Raw genomic sequence first — 21508 nt, forward strand, 5'->3', positions numbered from 1 at the left:
CCATGACAGTATTGGTAGAAGTAACCATAATCCTTGTCGGGACAAAGTCCCATCTTCACATTCATTTCAGATGGTGTTTATGAGCCAATTGCATTGCTTTGGGTTCAAAGAAAACCAGTGAACCAAATAGACTTTCAGTACATTTGTCATGGCCAGCATTGCTTCGCATAACATTTATATTTCGGATTCTTAATTAAATGTTGCCATGATAGGATTTGAACTGATTGCCATGAGCATTTAAGATAATAAAATGTGAGGCTGGATGAACACAGCAGGCCAAGCAGCATCTCAGGAGCACTCCTGAGATGCTGCTGGGCCTGCTGTGTTCATCCAGCCTCACATTTTATTATCTTGGATTCTCCAGCATCTGCAGTTCCCATTATCTCTGGTACAATTTTAGCCATGAGCATTTAACTCTGGATTATTCATCATTACCATGACATTGCCATATGTGCCCTTTTCAATCCTGAGATGTAGTCTTTATAAGGTTGCTACAATGTTAAACACAGAGCTAATGGGTTAATGTATAAACTCACAAAGGGGATCACGGTCCCTAAGAGACCACACCACGAGTCCACACTAAGTGGATATTTGCCTTAGCTCCACTGGTTGAGGAGAGGAATAGTAGCAGGATCTGTATCATGGACCTCCACCAACTTGTTTGTGACAATTCAAACTTAATTTCAAAGGGAACGGAGTGCAAAAGCGGGGAGGCATTGCTATAGCGAGATAAGACACTAGCCAGAACACTAGGTAGAAAACTGTGAACAGTTTTCGGCCCTTTATCGAAGGGGAGATATATTGGCATTGGAGATAGTCCAGAGGTAGTTCATTTGACAGATCCTGGGTATTGTGGGACTGCCTTATGATGAAAGGCTAAGTCGACTGGTCCAGTACACGTTGGAATATAGAAGAATGAGACATGACCTTATTGAAACATGTAAGATTCTTAGAGGCCATGACAGGGTAGATGTGGAAAGCTTGCTTTCCCTTGTGAGCGAGTCTAAGACCAGAGGACATCATCTCAGAATAAGGAGCCGCACATTTAAGACAGAGTTGAGGAGGAATTTCTTCTTTCAGGGGGGAGTGAATCTGTGCAATTCTTTACCTCAGAGGGCTGTTAAGGTTGGGTCATTAAGTATATTCAAAGCTGAGATAGACAGATTTTTGATCATAAAGGAATCAATGGTGCTGGGGAGAGGTAAGAGAATGGAGTTGAGGATTATCAGACCAGCCACGATCTCACTGAGTGGCAGAGCAGACTTGATGGGCTAAATGGCCTATTTTGCTACTACGCCATATGGTCTTATGGCAGGAGGTATTTGGGTTGAAGGTAAGCATGTTGTAGGATTGTTGGCAACTCACCAACCACCCTGGTGTAAATGCAGACACCTCTGTCACCTCTGAATGGTCCAGCAGAAAATGGGGAATAGAAGGGGAAAGGGATGGATTCAAGCAAGAAGGTGGTGACTCTCAGGCAGAACAATGACATCCATATCAAAAAAAACACTAAATCCATTGCCTTTTTGAGAAATGTCCATTTCATTGCAACACAGCTATTCATTCAACAGATGTTCCTTTATGTGGTGCAGATGGTTCCTGTACATTGTGATCAACATACAACACTTGCCAAGAACTGACGCGTTTGATTCAGGATTACACATGGGGTGGGAATATCTGCACTTTCAGTGAATGTACGAACGGGAAAGCATAATTGGCTCTGATCTTTAATCGCCTCCAGCTCAGCATTCCTGTTTGATCAGCAACGCTCTACAGCAGCCTGAACTGGTAGTGGAATTCACAAAATATCTCCCACATGACCCTTTACAAGATGAGTACCCAGTGATATTCTGAATCATCCAGTCAGCAAGCACAGAGGGCAGGTTATTCTGCGTGGTGTCACTGTGCTAGCTCTTTGGAACAGCTATCAAATTTGTACTACACACCCACTGCTCCCCATCTGTGTCTCCTGCCCTTGCTCCCCACCCTTGCAAATACAACCGTAAGAGCAGTTTGCAAAAGGAATCTTGTAATTTCATGACAAAAACCAAAAGAACTGCGGACGCTGTAAATCAGGAACAAAAGCAGAAGTTACTGGAAAAGCTCAGCAGGTCTGGCAGCATCTGTAAAGAAAAATATCAGAGTTAACATTTCGGGTCTAATAACCCTTCCTCAGAATTGAAACGTTAACTCTGATTTTTTTCTTCACAGATGCTGCCAGACCTGCTGAGCTTTTCCAGCAACTTCCGTTTCTGTTGTTGTAATTTTGTAAATTAGAAGACAACCAGCAGCCTAATTCAGGTGTTATTTTTAATATTCATTCACAAGATCGCTGGTGAGACCAACATTTGTTGACCATTCCTAATTACCTGTGAACTGAGAGGCTTGCTTGACCATTTCAGAGGGCAGTTATGAGACAACCGCATAGCTGTAGGACTGGAGTCACATATATGCCAGACCAGATAAGGACGGCAGATTTCCCTCCCTAAAGATTTTAAAAGGTGTCGTTGCCGCTCAGAAAGAGGGGACTGAAGGCGGTGTATGTCTTTCAATCATTAGGACAAATGCAAAAATGTCAAATTATCACAATTTAGATATTGTCTACTCTACCTGCTCAGAGATTTTATTATTGATCCCTGGAGCAGGCAACACCCAATCCCGGGCCTCTCTAGTTCAGAGATAGGGACAGTATCACTGCACTTCAACAGCCCCTAAATCAGCTGCCCAACAAACTGACCCCCGACACGTATCTGTGAACCAGACAATCGACAATAATTATGTGGTCACCATTAGGGCAACTTTTTATTGAATTTAAACTACACCATCTGCCATGATGGGATTAGAACCCATGTTCCCCAAAGAACAGCTTGGGGCTCTGGATAACTGGACAAATGACATTCCTGCTTTGTCACTACCTCCCCCTACCCAAGGAATGAATAGGATAGGTAGAGAGAATTTATTTCTTCTCTTGGGAGTTGGGGTTGGGCTGAGGGTGGGGACCGGAACAAGGGGACTCAGAGAAGATTAACGCCCACAGCTGACTGCACCCACTCTGAAAATTCACATCTCCAATTATTGACATGTTCTCAAAGTAAACCCTGAGGACAGATACCGAGAGCTAGAATGAAAGCTTTCCTTAGGGAGAAGTGAAAAATCATAGATCACTGATCGCAGCCATTCTGACCAGGAGAGAGAGGAGCAGAAGTAGGCCATCAGGTTTGCTCCATTATTCAGTGAGATTGTGGCTGATCTGAGATTCCTCAACTCCATTCTCCTGCGTTCTATCTCCACCTTGAATATACCTAATGACCCAGCTCCGACAGCCCTCTGCAATAAAGAATTCCACAGATTCACTCCCCTCTAAGAGAAGAAATTCATCCTCATCTCACTCTTAAACGTGTGACCCCTTATTCTGAAATGATGCCCTCTGGTCCTGGACTTTCTCACAAGGAGAAACAATGTCTCTATATCTACCATGTCAAGTCCCGTAAGGATCTTGTATGTTTCAAAATGGTCACCTCTCATTTTTCTATATTCCAACATGTACAAGCCCAATGTTTTCAACCTCTCCTCAGTCCCTCCATACCTATTATCAACCTAGCATACTTTCTATGAATTGCTTCTAATGCCCGTATATCATTCCTTAGATAAAGGAATCAAAAACTATTCACAGTATTCCTGCTGTGGTCTGACTCATGCTTTGTGTAGTTTTAGCAAAACCTCCAAAATTGTATACTCCAATCCCTTTGAAATAAAGGCCAACATGTTATTTTTCTTCCCTATTACTCAGTGAACTGGGATGTCCATTATATCTGTCCCCACTCTTAGAATACACCAGGCAGTCAGCTTTGTTTGTTCTTCATCTTTCTCCAGTTCCTGGTTTTCCCTTCTCCCCCTTTTGTGTTTGAGAATTCATCCAAGGTCTTTTTGAAAGTTCCTCTTGAATCTGCTTCCACTGCCCCTTCAGGCAGTGCATTCCAGATCACAGAAACCCCTTGCGTCAGATAAATGTTGGCTCCTTTTGGCTCAAACCTCATCAATGTGTGGCCTTTAGGTTTGCCAATTCGACCCACCACACCAAACCACCCCCTCCCACCCCATCCCAACGGAACCAGTTTCTCCTGATCGACTCGATCAAAGTTCTTCATGATTTCAAATACCTCTATTAATTCTTCCCCCGAGCCTTCTCTTCCTGAAGGAGAACATTCTTATCTTCTTCGACCCCACTCTCTGGCTCTCTCCTGCTCTAACTCCACAAACCATGTTTGCTTCTTACGCATACCCTCATACTTTTGAATCTTGAGCTGAATGTGGAATACCCTCTCCCAGAGGAGACTCGCAGCCCGATGCATCATTTCATATCCAACATCCTCAGATTCCCCTTCACTTGGTAAAGGGAGGCAAAGCAAGTGAAGTCATAGGACAGCCTTTGTCCTTCTGGGTGTCAGGATAGATAGAGGGGCTGAATGGCCTCCTCCTGCTGTTGTTTCTCATCACAGCTGAAGGTTGGACAGCCACAAGAAAGTAATTATGTGATCCACTTGGAATCCTCAAATTGGAACATGCTGTATCCCAAAATGAGAGAGAGAGAAGAGTGGCGGGGGCGGGGGGAGAAATGGTAATCCACCGGAATATCTAAGAGTTGGCAGAACAGGAATCAAAGGGATCTAAAAACGGGAGGGGGATCACTTTCAAACAATCCTGTGACAAATCCCCATCTATCCCCACCCCACCCCACCCCGCGATCATCAAGGCTTTTAAATTGAATCCTAGTACCAGTTAACCCCAGGATCTTAGCTCAGAGTCTCATTCAAAAGCTTTTAACCAGCAGCAAACATTGCAATGGTAGCACGAAGAAAACAACATCATCGTGAAAAATTAAACTCAAAAATGCCAGAAAAATCTGATCTTCATTTATTCATGGGAGGTGAGTGTTACAGGCCAGGCCAGCATTTACTTTCCATCTCTAATTGCCCAGAGGTCAGTTGAGTATCAACCACATTGATGGCCACACTGGGTAAGGATTCCTTACTAAAAGAAAAGATACTAGTGAACCAGATGGGTTTTTAATGACAATTGTGATTGGATTCTTAATTGCAGTTTTGTTTTTATTGAATTCAAATTCCTCCTTCTGTTATGGCAGGGTTTGAATGCAGGTACCCAGCAGAATAACAGGGTCTCTGGGTAACAGTCCAGAGATAATCCCACTAGGCCACCATCTCCCCCTATGTTATTAGCAACAGACTGATTGAGAATGTTCAAGGTTTACAAATAAAGCCAGGAGACTCTCTCCCAGTTTGCATCCCAGTCTCAAGACTGGAGCTCAACCCGTTCTAACCATTCCCCTTTCCAGTTGCGTTTTAAGCATCCAATAAAACAGAAATCTCACAAACCTTGTGCCTTTGTCACTCATTATTCTGCTGCCTTTCCAGCTTCGTGGACAGAACCCCGGAATTTCAGATCAGAGCCGAGCCCTCGGAAGCTACAACTGAGATTTAATTCAGACAGCCCCTGTTTATTGCTGTCTCTCTATCGCCTTTAATCTCGTCCACTCCCACTTCTCTTCACATTCCTTTTCTTCCCGACGGCCACACACCCCTCCCTTATCTGATAATTAAACAGATAAATTTCTTTCGCGGAGGAGGGTTAATCCCAAATCCCTACTGCTCAGTTCCACCGTCATTCCTTGCTGCATATTCGACACACACACAGTCAGACTCCCTACTCCACACACACACACACAGACATCCCCACGCCTAGCTCTGCTTAAAGCCGAACCAACCATTATACAGACTGATTCGTGGGCAGAAAAGGGTTATGGTTTTGACAGCCTCCTGAATTAATACCTCACCCCCCCAGACACCCCAACTCTGGGGAAAGGAGAGTGCTAATAGATTTACAGAGAACAGTTCAGGACTGGACAGACATAACCAGACATAATAGAGGAATAGTTACCACTATACCAGATACAAGAAACAGAAAAACATTCCCTAATATGGATGGAGATTAACAAAGTGTGCAGACAGGCACATCTACAGGAATGGTAGCATAGTAGTGGTGTCAGAATCCAATAATGTATAAACATGTGCTCAGAATCCCATAGCAGTGACTGTGCAATTCAACAAATTTGTAATTGGAAACTATTGTAACCACGAAACAGCTGGATTGGAGCAAATCTGGAACTTAAAGCTGGTCTCGGTGATGATGACAGTAACACATCAGCCATCGTTGAAAAACCCATCTGGCTCGCAGATTTTCTGAAGAAGGGCCTAGACCCGAAACGTCAGCCTTCCTGCTCCCCTGATGCTGCTTGGCCTGCTGTGGTCATCCAGCTGTACACATTGGTGGCTCACTGATGTCCTTTAGAGAAGGAAATCTGCAGTCCTTATCTGGTCTGGACTACTCGTGACTCCAGACCCACAGCAATGCGTGTCCTCTGAAATGGCTGAGCAAGCCTCTCAGTTCGAGGGCAATTAGGAATGGGCAACAAATGCTGGTTGTAGCCAGTGACACCCTGAAAGAATGAAGGGGAAACTGTACCCTTTGTAGGTTATTTACACATCCACAATTATACACATATCCATTGGAAAAGTGGTGAGATTTTGCAACTGAAATATTCATGGATTCATAGAGCCATTGAGTGGCACAGCACAGAAACAGACCCTTCGGTCCAACACGTCCACGCTGACCAGATATTCTAAACTAATCTGGCCCCACTTGCCAACATTTGGCCCATCTCCCTCTAAACCCTTCCTATTTATACATCCATCCAGATGCCTTTTAAATGTTGTAATTGTACTAGCCTCCACACTTCCTCTGGCAGCTCCTTCCATTCACACACTGCTCTCTGCGTGAGAAAGTTATGCCTCATGTCCTTTTTAAATCTTTTCCCTCTCATTTTAAACCTCTGCCCCTCTAGTTCTGGACTTCCCCACTCAAGGGAAAGGATCCTTGTCATTCAATTTATCTATGCCCCTCATGATTTTATAAACCTCTGTAAGGTCACATTTCAGCCTCCGACGCTCCTGGGGAAAAAAATCCTCAGGCTATTCAGCCTCTCCCAATAATTCAAACCTTCCAAGCCTGCAACATCCTTGTAAATCTCTTTTGCACCTTCTCATATTTACCAATATCTTTCCTATAAATGGATGGCCAGAATTGTGTGCCGTATTCCAAAAGGAAAGATCTAGGAGCAGGAATAGGCCATTCGGCCCCTTGAACCTGCTCCACCATTCAATACCACCATGGCTAATCTCATCTCAACCTCAAGTCCATTTTCCTGCCCACTCTCTTTAACTCTTCAACCTGTTACTAATTAAAAATCTATCTAACCCCTTCTTAAATGTATTCAGTGTCCCGGCATCCACCACACTCTAGAGGAATGAATTCCACAGATTCATGACCCTTTGTGAGAAGCAATTCCACCTCATTTCTTTAAATCTGTCAAACCTTCTCATAATTTTTTTTTCTGAAAAAGCATCCTGACCTGAAATGTCACCTTTCCTGCTCCTCTGATGCTGCCCGGCTTGCTGTGTTCCCCCTTCTCCACACTGTGTTATCTCAGACTCCAGCATTGACAGTTCTTACTGTCTCTCATAAAACTATGACCTCTTTTTCCAGATCGCCCCACAAGGGGAATCATCCTGTCCAAATCTACATTGAGAACACTTTTTAGCACGTTATAAACTCTAACTGGATCTCCTCTCGTTCTTCTTAACTCAAATGAGTATTGGTCTAAACTCAATCTCTGTTCAAAAGACAAATGCCTCAATTTTGCTCATTCACTGTAACAATTCTGTAGATTTTAATGTTAACGCCTCACATTTTTGAAACTTTAGACTCAACCCTTCTATGCTGAAATGTGTTGGGTTAATACTTCAGCTTGTTCATATTAGTTTGACCATTTTCATTTGCTGTCTTTGATTGAACTGTTGGTGAAAAACTTTCACACCCTCAACTGAGCGATCTGCAGATTCTTTCTTCCTTGATGTGAAATCTATTATGGTTGTTGAGGATTCTTCTTTGGAGGGCGGGAAGGTAAATATTTGAAGACGTCCCTTCAAAGTCAGCTCAACATGTGATGTGTGGCTTGCATTTGTCATAACTGGACGCAGTGCACAGGATGGGTGGACTGTGAACTGGTCCAGCCAATAGCAGCCATTTATTGCCCATTTGTACTTGCCCCTTGAGAAATTGGTGGTGAGCCGCTTTCTTGAACTGCTGCTGCCCACGTGCGGTCGGTAAACCCACACTGCCATGAGAAACCCCAAGGGATTTGACATAGTGGCACTGGGGGTACAGCAATATATTTCTAACTTAGGATGGCGAATGGCTCTGAGGGACCTTAAAGGGGGTGGTATTCCCATTTATCTTTGTCCCTCCAATTGGTGGTCATGAGTTTGGAAGGTGCTGTCCTAGGTGTGTTGGTGAATTTTTGGAGTGCACATGGTAGATAGTACACACTATTGAGCAACAGTGCGAAAGGAGTAGATGTTTGTGGATGTTGGTGACAATCAAGGGGGCTACTTTTTCTGAATGACGTCAAACTTGAGTGTTGCTGCAGCTTCATTCATGAAGGAAATTAGGGAACATTCCATCACACTCCTGACTTGTGCCTTGTAGTTGGTGAACAGGCTTTGGGGAATCAAGAGATGAGTTATTCGCTGCACAATTCCTAGCCTCTGACCTACCCTTGAGCATTGCATTGAAATGGCAAGTCCAGTCCAGTTGTGGTCAATGGTCAGTTACACTGGGCTCTGGTGAAATCATCCGGAGTACTATGTTAGGTATTGGCCGTCTTATTTAAGGTAGGGCGTAAATCCATTGGAAGCAGTTCATAGAAAGTTTACCAAAGTAATATCTGGAATGGACAGGATGCCTTATGAGCAACTGCTGGACGGGCAAGGCTTTTATCCGCTGGAGTTTAGAGATTGAGAAACAATTTGATTGAAACATATTAGATCCTGAGGCCACTTAACAGGATGGATGTGAAAAGATGCTTCCTCTTGTGGAAGCACCTAGAACTCAGAGATCGCTTTTTAAAAATTAAAGGGTCACCATGTTAGTCAAGGATGAGGAGCGATTCTTTCTCTCAGGGGATTGAGAGTCTCCCCAGCAGGTGGGGGAAACAGTGTCCAAATATTTTGAAAGCAGAGATGGCTAGATTCTTGACAAGCGAGGGGGTGAAAGGTTACTGGGAGTAATTGGGAATGTGGAATCAAGGATGCACTTATATCAGCCATGATCTCATTAAATTGTGAAACAGGCTCCAGGGGCCAACTTCAGCTCCTCACCTGAATGTTCATGTTGAGTTAAGATGGGAACTCAACCGTTGAATTCAATGGAACCAGCGGGACATAGAGGTACAGAGATCGATGGCTCATTAAGTCTGTGCCAATCGAAAACAACCATCTAACTATTCTAATCCCACCTTTCCAGCACTTGTTCCATAGCTTTGAATGCCTTACCAGATTGAGTCACTCCAGCTGGATTGGTTTAGAATGGAAATTGACAAACCACATGTATTATCAAGGGATAACAAAGTGTGGAGCTGGATGAACACAGCAGGCCAAGCAGCATCTGAGGAGCACAAAAGCTGATGTTTTGGGCCTAGACGCTAGATCAGAAAAGCAACCACTGGAGTTTAGAAGAATGAGAGGGGGAATCTGATTGAAATGTATAAAATTCTGGATGTGAGTTTGCTCGCTGAGCTGGAAGGTTAGTTTTCAGATGTTTCATCACCATTCTAGGTAATATCATCAGTGAGCCTCCGGTGAAGCGCTGTCCCGCTTTCTATTTAACGGTTTAGGTTTCCTTGGGTTGGTGATGTCATTTCCTGCATTGGTGATGTCATTTCCTGTTCTTTTTCTCAGAGGATGGTAGATAGACTCCAAATATTTGATGATTTGGAGCCTACCTACCATTCTCTGAGAAAAAGAACAGGCAATGACATCACCAACCCAAAATAGAAAGCGGGACAGCGCTTCACCAGAGGCTCACTGATGATGTTACCTAGAATGGTGACGAAACGTCTGAAAACTAACCTTCCAGCTCAGCGAGCAAACTCACATCCAGAACCTCAACCTGAGCTACAAATCTTCTCAAAACGCACTACGCATAAAATTCTCACAAGTTGTTCAACTTGAAAGGGTGTGGAAAGATTTACAAACATGTTGCTGGGGTTGGAAAGATTGAGCCGTAGGGAGAGGCTGAATAGACTGGGACTTTTTCTCTGGAGTGGCAGAGGTTGAGGGGAGACCTTATAGAGGTTTATAAAATCATGAGGGGCATGAATTAGGTGAATTGTCAAAGTCTTTTTCCCAGGTTAAGGGAGTCCAAAACTAGATGGTACAGAGTGAGAAGGGATATTTTAAAAGGGACCTAAGGGGAAACTTTTTTCAGACAGAGAGTGGTGCATGTAAGGAACGAGCTGCCAGAGGCAGTGGTGGAGGCTAGTTGAATTACAATATTTAAGAGGCATCTGGACGGGTATATGAAAGGAAGGGTTTTGAGGGATACAGGCCAAATGCTGGCAAATGAGACCAGATTTATTTAGGATATCTGGTTGGCACGGACAAGTTGGACCAAGGAGTCTGTTTCTTTACTGAACGTTTCTATGACTGTTGATGGACAGTTCAGTTGCAGGAAAAACAGTTCTGATGAGCAAGGAGTCCAGAACCAGGGGACAAAGTCTAAGGATACAGGGTAAACCTTTTGGGACTGAAGTGAGGAAATATTTCTCTACCCAGGGTGAGGTGAATCTGTGGAATTTCCAGAAGCTAAAGGCATCAAGCCGCTTGGGGAGAGGGTGGGAACGTGGCGACGGAGATAGTGGGTCAGAGCATGAATATGTTGAAAGTCAGAGTAGCTTCAACAGTCCAAGAGGCCTAATCCTGCTCCCGCTTTCCACGTGTCTGTTTTGAACCAGGTCAGGACCCAAACAGACTGGAATGGAACCAGATAAAGCCAGCGAATTTTGATGAGATCAGTGGAAGGTGGGAGTCTGATCTGGAGCGTGTGATCGTAGTCTGAGGGAACCGAAGCTCAGGCAAGGTCTACTGTAGCAGATGAACCAAGGCATAAACATAGTCAGGCAAGGTAACAGAGATGACAGTCCCAGTGCGGGAGACCCTGTGGGGCCAGACGATCATCCGGGCCTGTGTGTACAAGGTGCTAAGTAGGCTTGGTGAATTTCTGCAGTGTATGTTGTAGATGGCCCACACTGCATTAAGTGGTGGAGGGAGTGAACGTCTGAGGTGGGAGAGACAGAGTTCCAGGTTTCTCAGCAGCAGAACTGAATGGAGATATTGTTCAATGTCAAGCTAATCCATTCATTCATGGCAGATAATTAAAGCTGCATTCCTGGGAATTCATGGAATAGAAATAGTGACAACTGGGGGAACAACTCAGCTGTACCGGAAACAACACTGAATGTTGAAGAGAAATACTGCTATCCTGAATGTGACAGGAGTCAAATCTTCAGGGAGGGTTGAAACTTCAAGAGGACCAAAGTTTGAGAGTTAAACGAACAAATATCTGGATAGTGATCATAAAGAACAGACTCACCACTGAGAAGTGACACACAATTATTTATTTAATAAAAATACAAAACTATGAATGTTAATGTTAAAAGTATAAATGAAGTACTTTTGCAAGAATTAAATTCTTTACAATATTTAAAGAATGTAAACATTATATTAGTTTAGTGGGTTTTAAGATGAGGAGACACTGCATGCAATCAAACCCTCATCCTCAGCGAGTCTCTTGCTTTGAACCAGAGCTCGAACCATCAGCTCGAGGTGGAGGGTAAGGCTTAATCCCGGAATATTATCCCTAAATATTAAAGGTTATGGGGCCTCAGCAGAAATGAGGAGTTAGGACACAGATCAACCATAATCTCATTAATTTGACAGCACAACAGGGGCTGGATGGCCCACTGGAGCTCCAATATTACCCAAACCTGTTACTATTGGTTACTTTAAGTTGTTGTTAAAAATCCCCCATTCACTGCTCTGCTGCGATGTTGGCCTGCAGCTGAGAACATTCTGAAGCAAAGATACTGACAGCTAGTATTTCTGGGCCAATCTAGTGCTGTATCATTGACTGAGGAGGTTTTGGAGACCAAGAGAGAGCCTGCTCAGTTCTCCCAAATCCCAGCAATCAAACCACCACAGTGTCATGAACACGCATCTCCTCTCCACTTATCTCCTGGGTATATAAGAGTTGTATAACTCCTGCCTTTGCATGACCAAAGTATCACTGAAATGCTGTTGAAGTGTTTCATTTTACATTCATTATCAGGATAGAATGGCAAGAATGCCAAACTTCAAAGGGATTTATCCTACAAGTGAAATGGGTGCTCACGGTTGGTAAGTTGAGACCTTGCTCTTGGGAATGCTCTGGGGAACAGTTTGAACCCAATGACTTTGTTTAATTGAGGAAATTACAAAGCCAGGGCATGTTTGCTCTCCCAGCAGAGGAGGCAACCCTGGATATAAGTAAAAGTCACTTCATGCCAACATCAAGTGGGCCTGACTGACAATCTTCAACTGAACCAAACAGAGTCAACTCTCCAACCAACTGGCACCCTTCTTCCCTGCACTACGAATTGTTGTGCCCTGTGCAATTTAGTCAGAAGTCACACAGCACCAGGTTAACATCCAACAGGTTTAGTTGGAAACACAAGCCTTCAAATCACTGTTCCTTTTGTTGGCTGATGTGGAGGGAAGCAGACAAATTCTGTGTCTGCGCACTTCCCTCCACAGACAATGGAGCAGAGCTCTGAAAGCTTGTAATTTCAAATAAATCTGTTGGACTACAGCCCGATGCCGTGTGGCTTTGCCCATCCCAGTCCAACACTGGCACCTCCACAACATTGAAATTTAGAATTCTTGCATCGGTGCTGGTGAGCGCAAGATGGCTCTTTTTCTCCGTGCAATACCTAAATCAGTTCTGTGCCACCAAGTGACTATTTATTACAACAGTCAGCAGAGGCAGGTGATCTTCCATCAATATTTGTACAAACAGGAAGGTGACTGAGAGAGACCCCAAGTGAGTACAGATGTGCCAGATAGAAGAGGCATAGTGGGTCTTTGAAAAATAGACGCACACATTGGCTTTCATTTGACAAGAGCATTTCACAATTCATTTTGAGGAAGAAAGATTTTAATTTTATACAGCATTTTTCAGAGACTCAAATGTCTCAAAGTGTATTATAGCCAACAAAACACTTCTTGTAGTGTACTCACTGTTGGGACGGAGGAAACAGAGCAGCCAATTTCTGTACAGCAAGATCCCACAAACAACTGTGTCATAACGTCCAAATGATCTTTGTATTATTGTAACGTTGATTGTGGCCGGCACCAATGCCTCAGGGATGTCTCATTTGCTCCTCTTTGAAACAATATCAAGGAACACAATACTTACACCCAAAAAACAAGTGGGGGGCCTTGGTTTAATGTTTCATCGGGAAGACAGAACCTCCAACAGCCCTGCAATCACTCTGCATTGCCATGGAATATCAACCCTGACTCCTAGAGCAGGGCTTGAAATTTTGAAACAGCGGAAATAGGAGAAGGAATAGGCTAAACAGCACTTTGAAGTGTCTCTGCCATTCATCTCAGTCCCCTGTTCCTGTTTTCTCCCCCATACCTGGTGATCCCTTTAGCCCTAAGCACTATCTCTAATTTCTTCTTGAAAACATCCAATGTTTTGGCTTCAACCGCTTTCTGTGGCAGAGAATTCCACAGGCTCCCCACTGTCTGGGTCAAGTCATTTCTCCTCATGTCAGTCCTAAATGGCCTAACTTGTACCATTAGACTGCGACCCTTGTTTCTGGGCTCCCTGGTCATCTGAAACATCCTTCCCATGTCTATCCTCTCTAGTCCCATTAGAATTTTATAGGTTTTTATGAGATTTCCCCATTCTTCTAGTGAATATTATTCGAGACAATCCCGTCTCCCTTCATACATCAGTTCTGCTGTCCTAGGAACCTGGAACCTTCAGATTCAGAAGGAAGAGTGCTGCCCACTGAGCCATCACTGACACATCAAGCCTGGAATATGGGAGTCATAGGAGATGCCAAGGCCATGGAGTGAGGACAACTTTTCCAGGGTTCTCAGTGAATATGGAGAGACTGGAGAAGTTGGGATTGTCTTCCACAGACTGAAGACGTTTAAGCGTAATTTTAAATCACGAAGGACAGAAGGGGAATAGTCTAGCGGTAATGTCACTGGACTGGCAATCCAAGATCCCAGGCCATTGTTCTGAAGACATGGGTTTGAATCCCACCATGGTAAATGGTGAAATCTGCATTCAATAAAGAGCTGATGTATTGGTCAACTTCCAGCCATTGTCCATTGATGCTCAAAACACATCTGGTTCGTCTCAAATTCTCCAGTGTCTACAGCTCCTACTATCTATGGTTCATTATAATGCCGTTTAGGGAAGGAAATCTGATGTGGCTTCCAGACCCGCAGCAATGTAGTTGACTCTGAGCTGCCCTGTGAAACGACCCAGCACAGCCACTCAGTTACATCACACTGTGAGAAAGTTTCAAAGGATTGAAACCACGCCAGTCCCCTTGAGTCAATCTAGGCACTGGAGGAGACAATGGCAGAAACAGCCCTGTCAACCTTGCAAAGTCCTGCTCATTAGCCTTGTGCTAAAGCTGACAGACTAGTCAATCAACAGCCTGATATCGTCATACTGACAGAATCATACCATGTAGACAACAGGATGGGCAACAGAGATAACCAGGAGCTGGATGAACACAGCAGGCTAAGCAGCATCTTAGGAGCAGGAAAGCTGACATTTCAGGCCTAGACCCTCCTTCAAAAATTCTTCCACCCTAACCTGCACATCTTTAGACTGTGGGAGGAAACCAGAGCACCTGGTGGAAACCCACACAGACACAGGGAGAATGTGCAAACTCCAACATACAGTTGCCTGAGGGTGGAATTGAACCTGGGTCCCTGGCGCTGTGAAGCAGCAGTGCTAACCAGTGAGCCACGGTGCCAAATTGTTGGAGGTAGATTATGTTGGAGATGATCACCTTTGAGTATCCTCTGAGATTAGGTAAAACATGATTTATTGTGAACTATAATGCAAAGGAGAGGTGACAGCACACACAGGCTTGTTATGCTTGCACTTGGGAAAAGGCAAGTTTGTAGCTGCTCAGTCATGTGGGGTTTTCTTCACTGATGAGGGCATCACTGACTAGGCAGCATTTATTGCCCCCTCCCTAATTGCCACTGAAGGCATGTGAGAGTCAACCACATTGCTGTGGGTCTGGAGTCACGGACAGCCCAGACCAGGTAAGGATGGCAGTTTTCTTCCCTAAAAGGACATTAGTGAACCTGATGGGTTTTTCCTGACAATCGATAACTATTCAAAGGCATCATTAGACTCTTAATTTCAGACTTTTATCAAATTCAAATTCCACCACCTGCCATGGCCAGATTCAAACTGAGACATTACCTGGGTCTCTGGGCTGACAGGCCAGTGATAATACCACAAGGCCATCATCTCGCCAGTTTAAAAAAGACATCAAAGGCAGGCAGGCCACATGGCAGAATGGCATGTTTATAACCCACCCTGTCTTTGCCAGGGGTGCCCAATCACTTCAATTGCCTTGCTCTTTCTCCACAGAATTGTTGCAACTCAGAATGAGGCCCTTCAGTGCGTCATGTCTGCACTAGCTTTCTCTATGAGCAGCTCACCAAGTGCTATTCTCGCCCACTTTCTCCCCTGTTATTCTGCACATTGTTCCTTTTCAGGAACCACCTATTTCCCTTTTGAGTGCCTTTGAGGCAATGCATCTCAAAACCTAACGACTCATTGTGAGTAAAATTGTTTCCTCATATCACTTTTGCTAATTATGTCATACCTGTGCCCTCTCTCATTCTTGATCCCTTCACCAGTACAAACCATTACTCCCTATCAACCCTGTCCAGATTTCTCAAGAATTTTGAAAATCCTCGATCAGTTCTCTCAGCCTTCTCCTCTCTGAGGGATACAATTCCAAGGTCTAGAATCGATCTCTGAAGTTACTCATCCATGGAGCCATTCTCAAAAATAGTTCCGCAAATTCTTCCATTGCAAGTGTTTGACAAATTCCCTTGCAAAAGCTCCTATCAAACCTGCTTCCACCCCTTTTCAGGCAGGGGGTTCCAGACTCCAACAGTTTGCTGTATAGAGGTGTTCCACACAAGAGCAGACAAAATAGGAACAGAAGTCAGCCATTCGGCCCCTTAAACCTGCTCTGCCTTTAAGAGGATCAAGGCTGATCTGATTTGTGGTCTTATCACCACTTCCTTGCCAGCTCTGTATAACTATCAAGTCCATGATTAATCAAAAATCGGTCTAACTCATCCTTGAATATATTTAATGGCCCAGTCTCTATTTCTCTCAGCAATGGAGAATTCTTAAGACCAATGACATTCTTTGAGACAATCTAAGTATCTAACTTTGTTGTTCAATGGCATTACCATCACTGAAACCCTCACAATCAACACTACCCCCACCTACACATTCCTCTCCAAGCCACTGACCATCCTTACTAAGAAATATATCATTGTTCCTTCACCAACACTGGGGCAAAATCCTGGAATTCCCTCCCTAAGGGCACAACCTTCAGCACATGGACTACAGCAGCTCAAGAAGGCAGCTCACCACCACCTTCTCAAGGGGCAACTAGGGACAAGGCAGTAAATGTTGGACCGAGCCAATGATGCCCACATCCTGTGAAAGAGTTTTAAAAATTCCAATAATTTAAAAAATATTCCATTTCACTTAAAAAACATGTTCTTTTGTGTCCAACAAATGACGACAAAAGTGTGTTCAGCGTCCATGGGACTCTAAATAAGACAAGAAATTCGATATTCCTAGTTGATCTTAAACATTGTAACTGACCTCAATCCCTTTTGTTTCTGATACATTGAGTTGTGGTTTGGTCAATCAAAAAGTAATTCTTCTGTCAAGTCCCTTTTCTCCACAGATGCATCCTGACTTGCTAAGTGTTTCAGAATGTACTGTTTTTATTGCACGTCTTTGTCCCTACAACCTATTGACCTTGTGTCCCTTCCTGTAACTTGCTGCACAGCTGCAGGCAAGATTTGTTGACAAAAGTATTCCAAGTTGATTCCCTTATTATCCCACACCCATTCCATCCCATCGACTGATAAATTTCCAACAAAATCCCTGACACAGGGGCATGGTTTGGAAGTCAATCTCATCCTGGAGCCCCTGGCATCTTTTCTCTGCATGAATTTGCCTCTCCCAGTGAGGTGAGAGATACTCACAGGAGGTAAATTGGCCTCTTTCTGTTTGCTAAGTCTTTTGCGTAGTATTTACATTCACCCCTCTCGAACTCCCAGTTTCTTGAAAATATAACGTGTGCTTGGGAGAGTTGTGGTGCAGACAGAGGGTTGTTTATCGACAGGAGCTTCTGCCTGCTTACGATGTTAAATTTCGATGACCCGAGCTCTCAATGCTTTCCCTTCTGATCGAATGATGGTCATGAGGGCAATGGAAAATTTGGAGTTGCTGCCGAGAGGCTGGGTCAGCAGTCAGTCCAAAGATTGGCCAACCTTGACCGATCCACGCTCACCACATACTCTCCCGATAAAGACCAGGAAACTGCATTAATAGAAGATCTGGAGAAAGAGAGAGAGAGCGTGAACACGTCATTCCTTAAGAAGTCAAGTATGATGTTAACGCTGGAAGGCATGGAAACGAAGTGCATGTGGGTAATGGGCAATTATTTGGGAAACTTCAAACAATGGAGATGGAAAGAAACTTTGGTTGGGGGGGTGGGGGGGCGTTCAGGAAGGTTGCTCGTGATGAAAGTCCATCTCTATTGACCCTGGCAAAAAAAGATGTGAACAGGTTAAGCAAGGGGGTCTGCAGAAGTGATGCTTCCCACTAACAGGACACTGCTTTCAGTCCAAAAAAACTACACAGCTGAGCAATATCATGTGTGCTTTTCAAGGCCAAGAACATAAGCTGCACGCCACAGTGACTGGGCTGCTCAAATACAGCATGTTCCTTCAGTTCTTCATCGGAGGTACATACCATACTCAACCCACGCCCACTTGCAAAACCCAAAACAAACCATCGGCCGTTAGGTGTGATTTTCCAATTGGGAAACAATTACTGAACAAATGTGCTCATCGTGACACCAATAACCAATTTAAGATAGCCCGTTGAACTGCTGATTGGCTCAGTTGCAGCAGCACAGTGCTTAGCAGGAGGAGACGTAGGGATCCAGGCCTGATTCCAACCTTGGGTGACTGTCCTTCCACCAACATAATCACAACAAAGGGAGATAGCCGTGTGCGGGTAATGCCACTGGATAGAATCCAGAGGCTAATATTCTGCTAAGATAAACAAAGGAATTAAAATTCGATGCACAAAATCTGGGGTTGAACTTTGGTCTCTGTGATGATGGCCATATAAAGTTAGCATAGTCCTACCTGCTCACTCATTTGAGGTTTGTTTACATCCTACATACATACATACAGATGGTAAAGCACCACCGAGAGAGACAATTTGTGGTTGTTTAACCTTTAGGGTCACCATGCTGCAGGCAAAGGGAAAGTTGGAGGTTTCATGGTAACCACAGCCTCATCCTTCTTTCCTTTGTTTGCCAACTTTAAAGGCACATATAAATAGCAGCTGTTGTTCTGGAATTCCGGGGAGAGGGACTCAGAATTAATTTGTCTTTCTGACCTCACTCAAGCTATGATCCAGAAGGTTGCAACTTGGAACAATGAGACCACACACTCCTTTCACATACCTGTGTTGTCCAACCAAGGAAGTCTCCAGGTTCCCAGTCAGGGTGTCCCAAACATAGAGAACTCCATCAGCTGATCCCACTGCCGCGTAGCTCCCATCGGGGCTGACAGAACAGGAAATGACAAGTATATTAAAACTACTCACAGCATTTGGTGCCCAAAATCTTCAGGATATTTACCTTTGATGGAGTCTCTTTGTGCAAACACTTTGCCCCAGCAACCAAGCCCCATCTCTCTCTCTCTCTGCAGATTCCTTCACATTTACAAACACTTGCCTTTGGATTAGTAAATTCAGGAATCAGGTCCCGAGCTAGAGAACTGATGCACATAATTCATACTGCTACTCCCAGCTCTCAGGGACCGCCGCACTGTCGGAGGGTCAGTTGCTGGGGGAGCCCCGCACCGTCGGAGGGTCAGTTGCTGGGGGAGCCCCGCACCGTCGGAGGGTCAGTTGCTGGGGGAGCCCCGCACCGTCGGAGGGTCAGTTGCTGGGGGAGCCCCGCACCGTCGGAGGGTCAGTTGCTGGGGGAGCCCCGCACCGTCGGAGGGTCAGTTGCTGGGGGAGCCCCGCACCGTCGGAGGGTCAGTTGCTGGGGGAGCCCCGCACCGTCGGAGGGTCAGTTGCTGGGGGAGCCCCGCACCGTCGGAGGGTCAGTTGCTGGGGGAGCCCCGCACCGTCGGAGGGTCAGTTGCTGGGGGAGCCCCGCACCGTCGGAGGGTCAGTTGCTGGGGGAGCCCCGCACCGTCGGTGGGTCAGTTGCTGGGGGAGCCCCGCACCGTCGGAGGGTCAGTTGCTGGGGGAGCCCCGCACCGTCGGAGGGTCAGTGCTGAGGGAGCCCCGCACCGTCGGAGGGTCAGTGCTGAGGGAGCCCCGCACCGTCGGAGGGTCAGTGCTGAGGGAGCCCCGCACTGTCGGAGGGTCAGTGCTGAGGGAGCCCCGCACCGTCGGAGGGTCAGTGCTGAGGGAGTGCTGCATTGTCAGAGAGGTTGTCTTTCAGATGACAGAAGCCTCGTACCCAACATAAAAAGAGTCTCCCACAGTTTTCTGTTAGTGTTGAAACAGTAAGGCAGTGGTTAAGGGAGGACTAACACTGATCAGAGACTAAATGATCATTTACACTTGGGCACAGTCCACATGTTACTTGGTTAATTTGTAGCTGCCATTCCAGAAGTGCAAGATATCAGTCCGGCCACAGTGATAGAGGAGGAAACTCAATCACTAGAAAGGTTTAGAATGACGTAGAGTGAGTCTCAGGTAGATTGTTGGGACTTAACACTGAAAACGCCAGGGCCAGATGCCCTGCATCCAAGGATAATGAAGTGAGTGTGGAAATTGCAGAGGCCCAAGCAAGAAACTTCCAGTTTTCCCTACATGTGACGGAGGTGCCAGAAGGCAGGAGAATTCCAAACATTACCACCTTGTTCAATGGTCTGGAAGCTTTTGAAGGGCAGAATGAGTAAGCACATGGAGAAATGCTGGGTCGATTAGAAAGCAGAAATTGTGTTTCTGGAGTTTTCTGAAAAGGTAAAAGAGAGGGTTATTGTGGGCAATGCAGCTGATGTGTGCAGGGATTTCTAGAAGGTGTTTGATATAGTGCCACACAACAGCCTTGTGAAGAAATACAGAGGTCATGGTAAAAAAAAGGATAGTAACAGTGTGATACCATGTGTAATAATGTGTAACACTGTGACACCATGCCAGCTGAGGAAACAGAGAGTCATCGTCAATTGGTATTTTTCAGGCTGGAGGATCATTTATCGTGAAGTTCCCCAGGGGTCAGTGTTGAAAGCCTTGCTTGTCCTGATTTATAACCTGGATCTTGCTGTGCAGGGGACAATTTCAAAGTTTGTGGATGACACTAAACTTTGGAAGAATTGTTAACAGTGAGGAGGGCAGTGTGGGGCTGCAGAAAGACTATGGCAAGCTGGTGAGGTGGGGGGGATTGGTGGCCAATGTGGCTCACTTCCAGCACCCCACCCTACAAACACATATCCCCACCCCAACCCAGCTTCCTATACCTCAGAAAACAAAGGAAATGATTCCCTTTGCCTTCTGAACCACCTTATCAATCTACCCTGCCACCCTCAAGGATTCTGTGACATTCACTCTGGGGCGCCTCTACACCTCTCAATATTCTCCCATTAATGGTGCGTTCCTTTGCCTCGTTTGACTTTTTCAAATGCATCCCTTCATCATTTTTTGCATTGAAATTATTTGCCACCTATCTGCTCACCTGGGCAGTCCTTTTAGAACATAGAACATAGAACATAGAACAGTACAGCACAGAACAGGCCCTTCAGCCCACAATGTTGTGCCGACCATTGATCCTCATGGATGCACCCTCAAATTTCTGTGACCATATGCATGTCCAGCAGTCTCTTAAATGACCCCAATGACCTTGCTTCTTTAGCCTTCTTTTAGGAAGAATTCCTTCGCCAGCCTCTCCTACATGTGACTCTAGACGGAGGCTGACACTAAGTTCCAATGGTCAGAGCCTGTGCAAGCATGGATGGGCCAAATGGCCTCCTTCTGTACCATAACATTTCTGTGGCTCAGGTGAAGACCCTCAATTGCCCTCTGATCTAGCCCTGGCCAGTCACTCAGATCAAGGGTGATTCGGGATGGGCAAAAATGCTGGCTTTGACTCAACAGGAAAAAACTTAAATAAATTTCCAATTTCTCCATCTTTAGGGCAAGCCAGGAGGGAGTCAGA

At 45.1% G+C, this 21508-nt stretch overlaps 2 protein-coding genes across 8 annotated transcripts in view; both read right to left on the minus strand.

Annotated features, from left to right (window-relative positions):
- The window catches only part of LOC125453653 (beta-arrestin-1), a 152950-nt gene extending 147202 nt beyond the window's left edge, over positions 1-5748 (minus strand). For 2 of the 3 annotated variants that reach the window (XM_059646846.1, XM_059646845.1), the window contains exon 1: positions 5394-5748. Coding sequence is in view for 1 of the 3 variants with exons in the window: in XM_048533496.2 (XP_048389453.1) it covers positions 5394-5413 (20 nt within the window). In the remaining 2 variants the exon portion in view is untranslated. The remainder of the gene's footprint in view (positions 1-5393) is intronic. The other variant, XM_048533496.2, reaches the window with a different exon arrangement.
- A 5900-nt stretch (positions 5749-11648) lies between these two features.
- The window catches only part of LOC132209780 (autophagy-related protein 16-1-like), a 164965-nt gene continuing 155105 nt past the window's right edge, over positions 11649-21508 (minus strand). For all 5 annotated transcript variants that reach the window (XM_059646850.1, XM_059646849.1, XM_059646848.1 and 2 more), the window contains 2 exons: positions 18797-18898; positions 11649-17654 (listed from right to left, as the gene is read on the minus strand). In XM_059646850.1, the coding sequence (XP_059502833.1) occupies positions 17561-17654; positions 18797-18898 (196 nt within the window). In that variant the 3' untranslated portion in view covers positions 11649-17560. The remainder of the gene's footprint in view (positions 17655-18796; positions 18899-21508) is intronic.

The sequence above is a fragment of the Stegostoma tigrinum genome, chromosome 6, assembly GCF_030684315.1.
Source record: "Stegostoma tigrinum isolate sSteTig4 chromosome 6, sSteTig4.hap1, whole genome shotgun sequence".
NCBI classification, from domain to species: domain Eukaryota; kingdom Metazoa; phylum Chordata; class Chondrichthyes; order Orectolobiformes; family Stegostomatidae; genus Stegostoma; species Stegostoma tigrinum.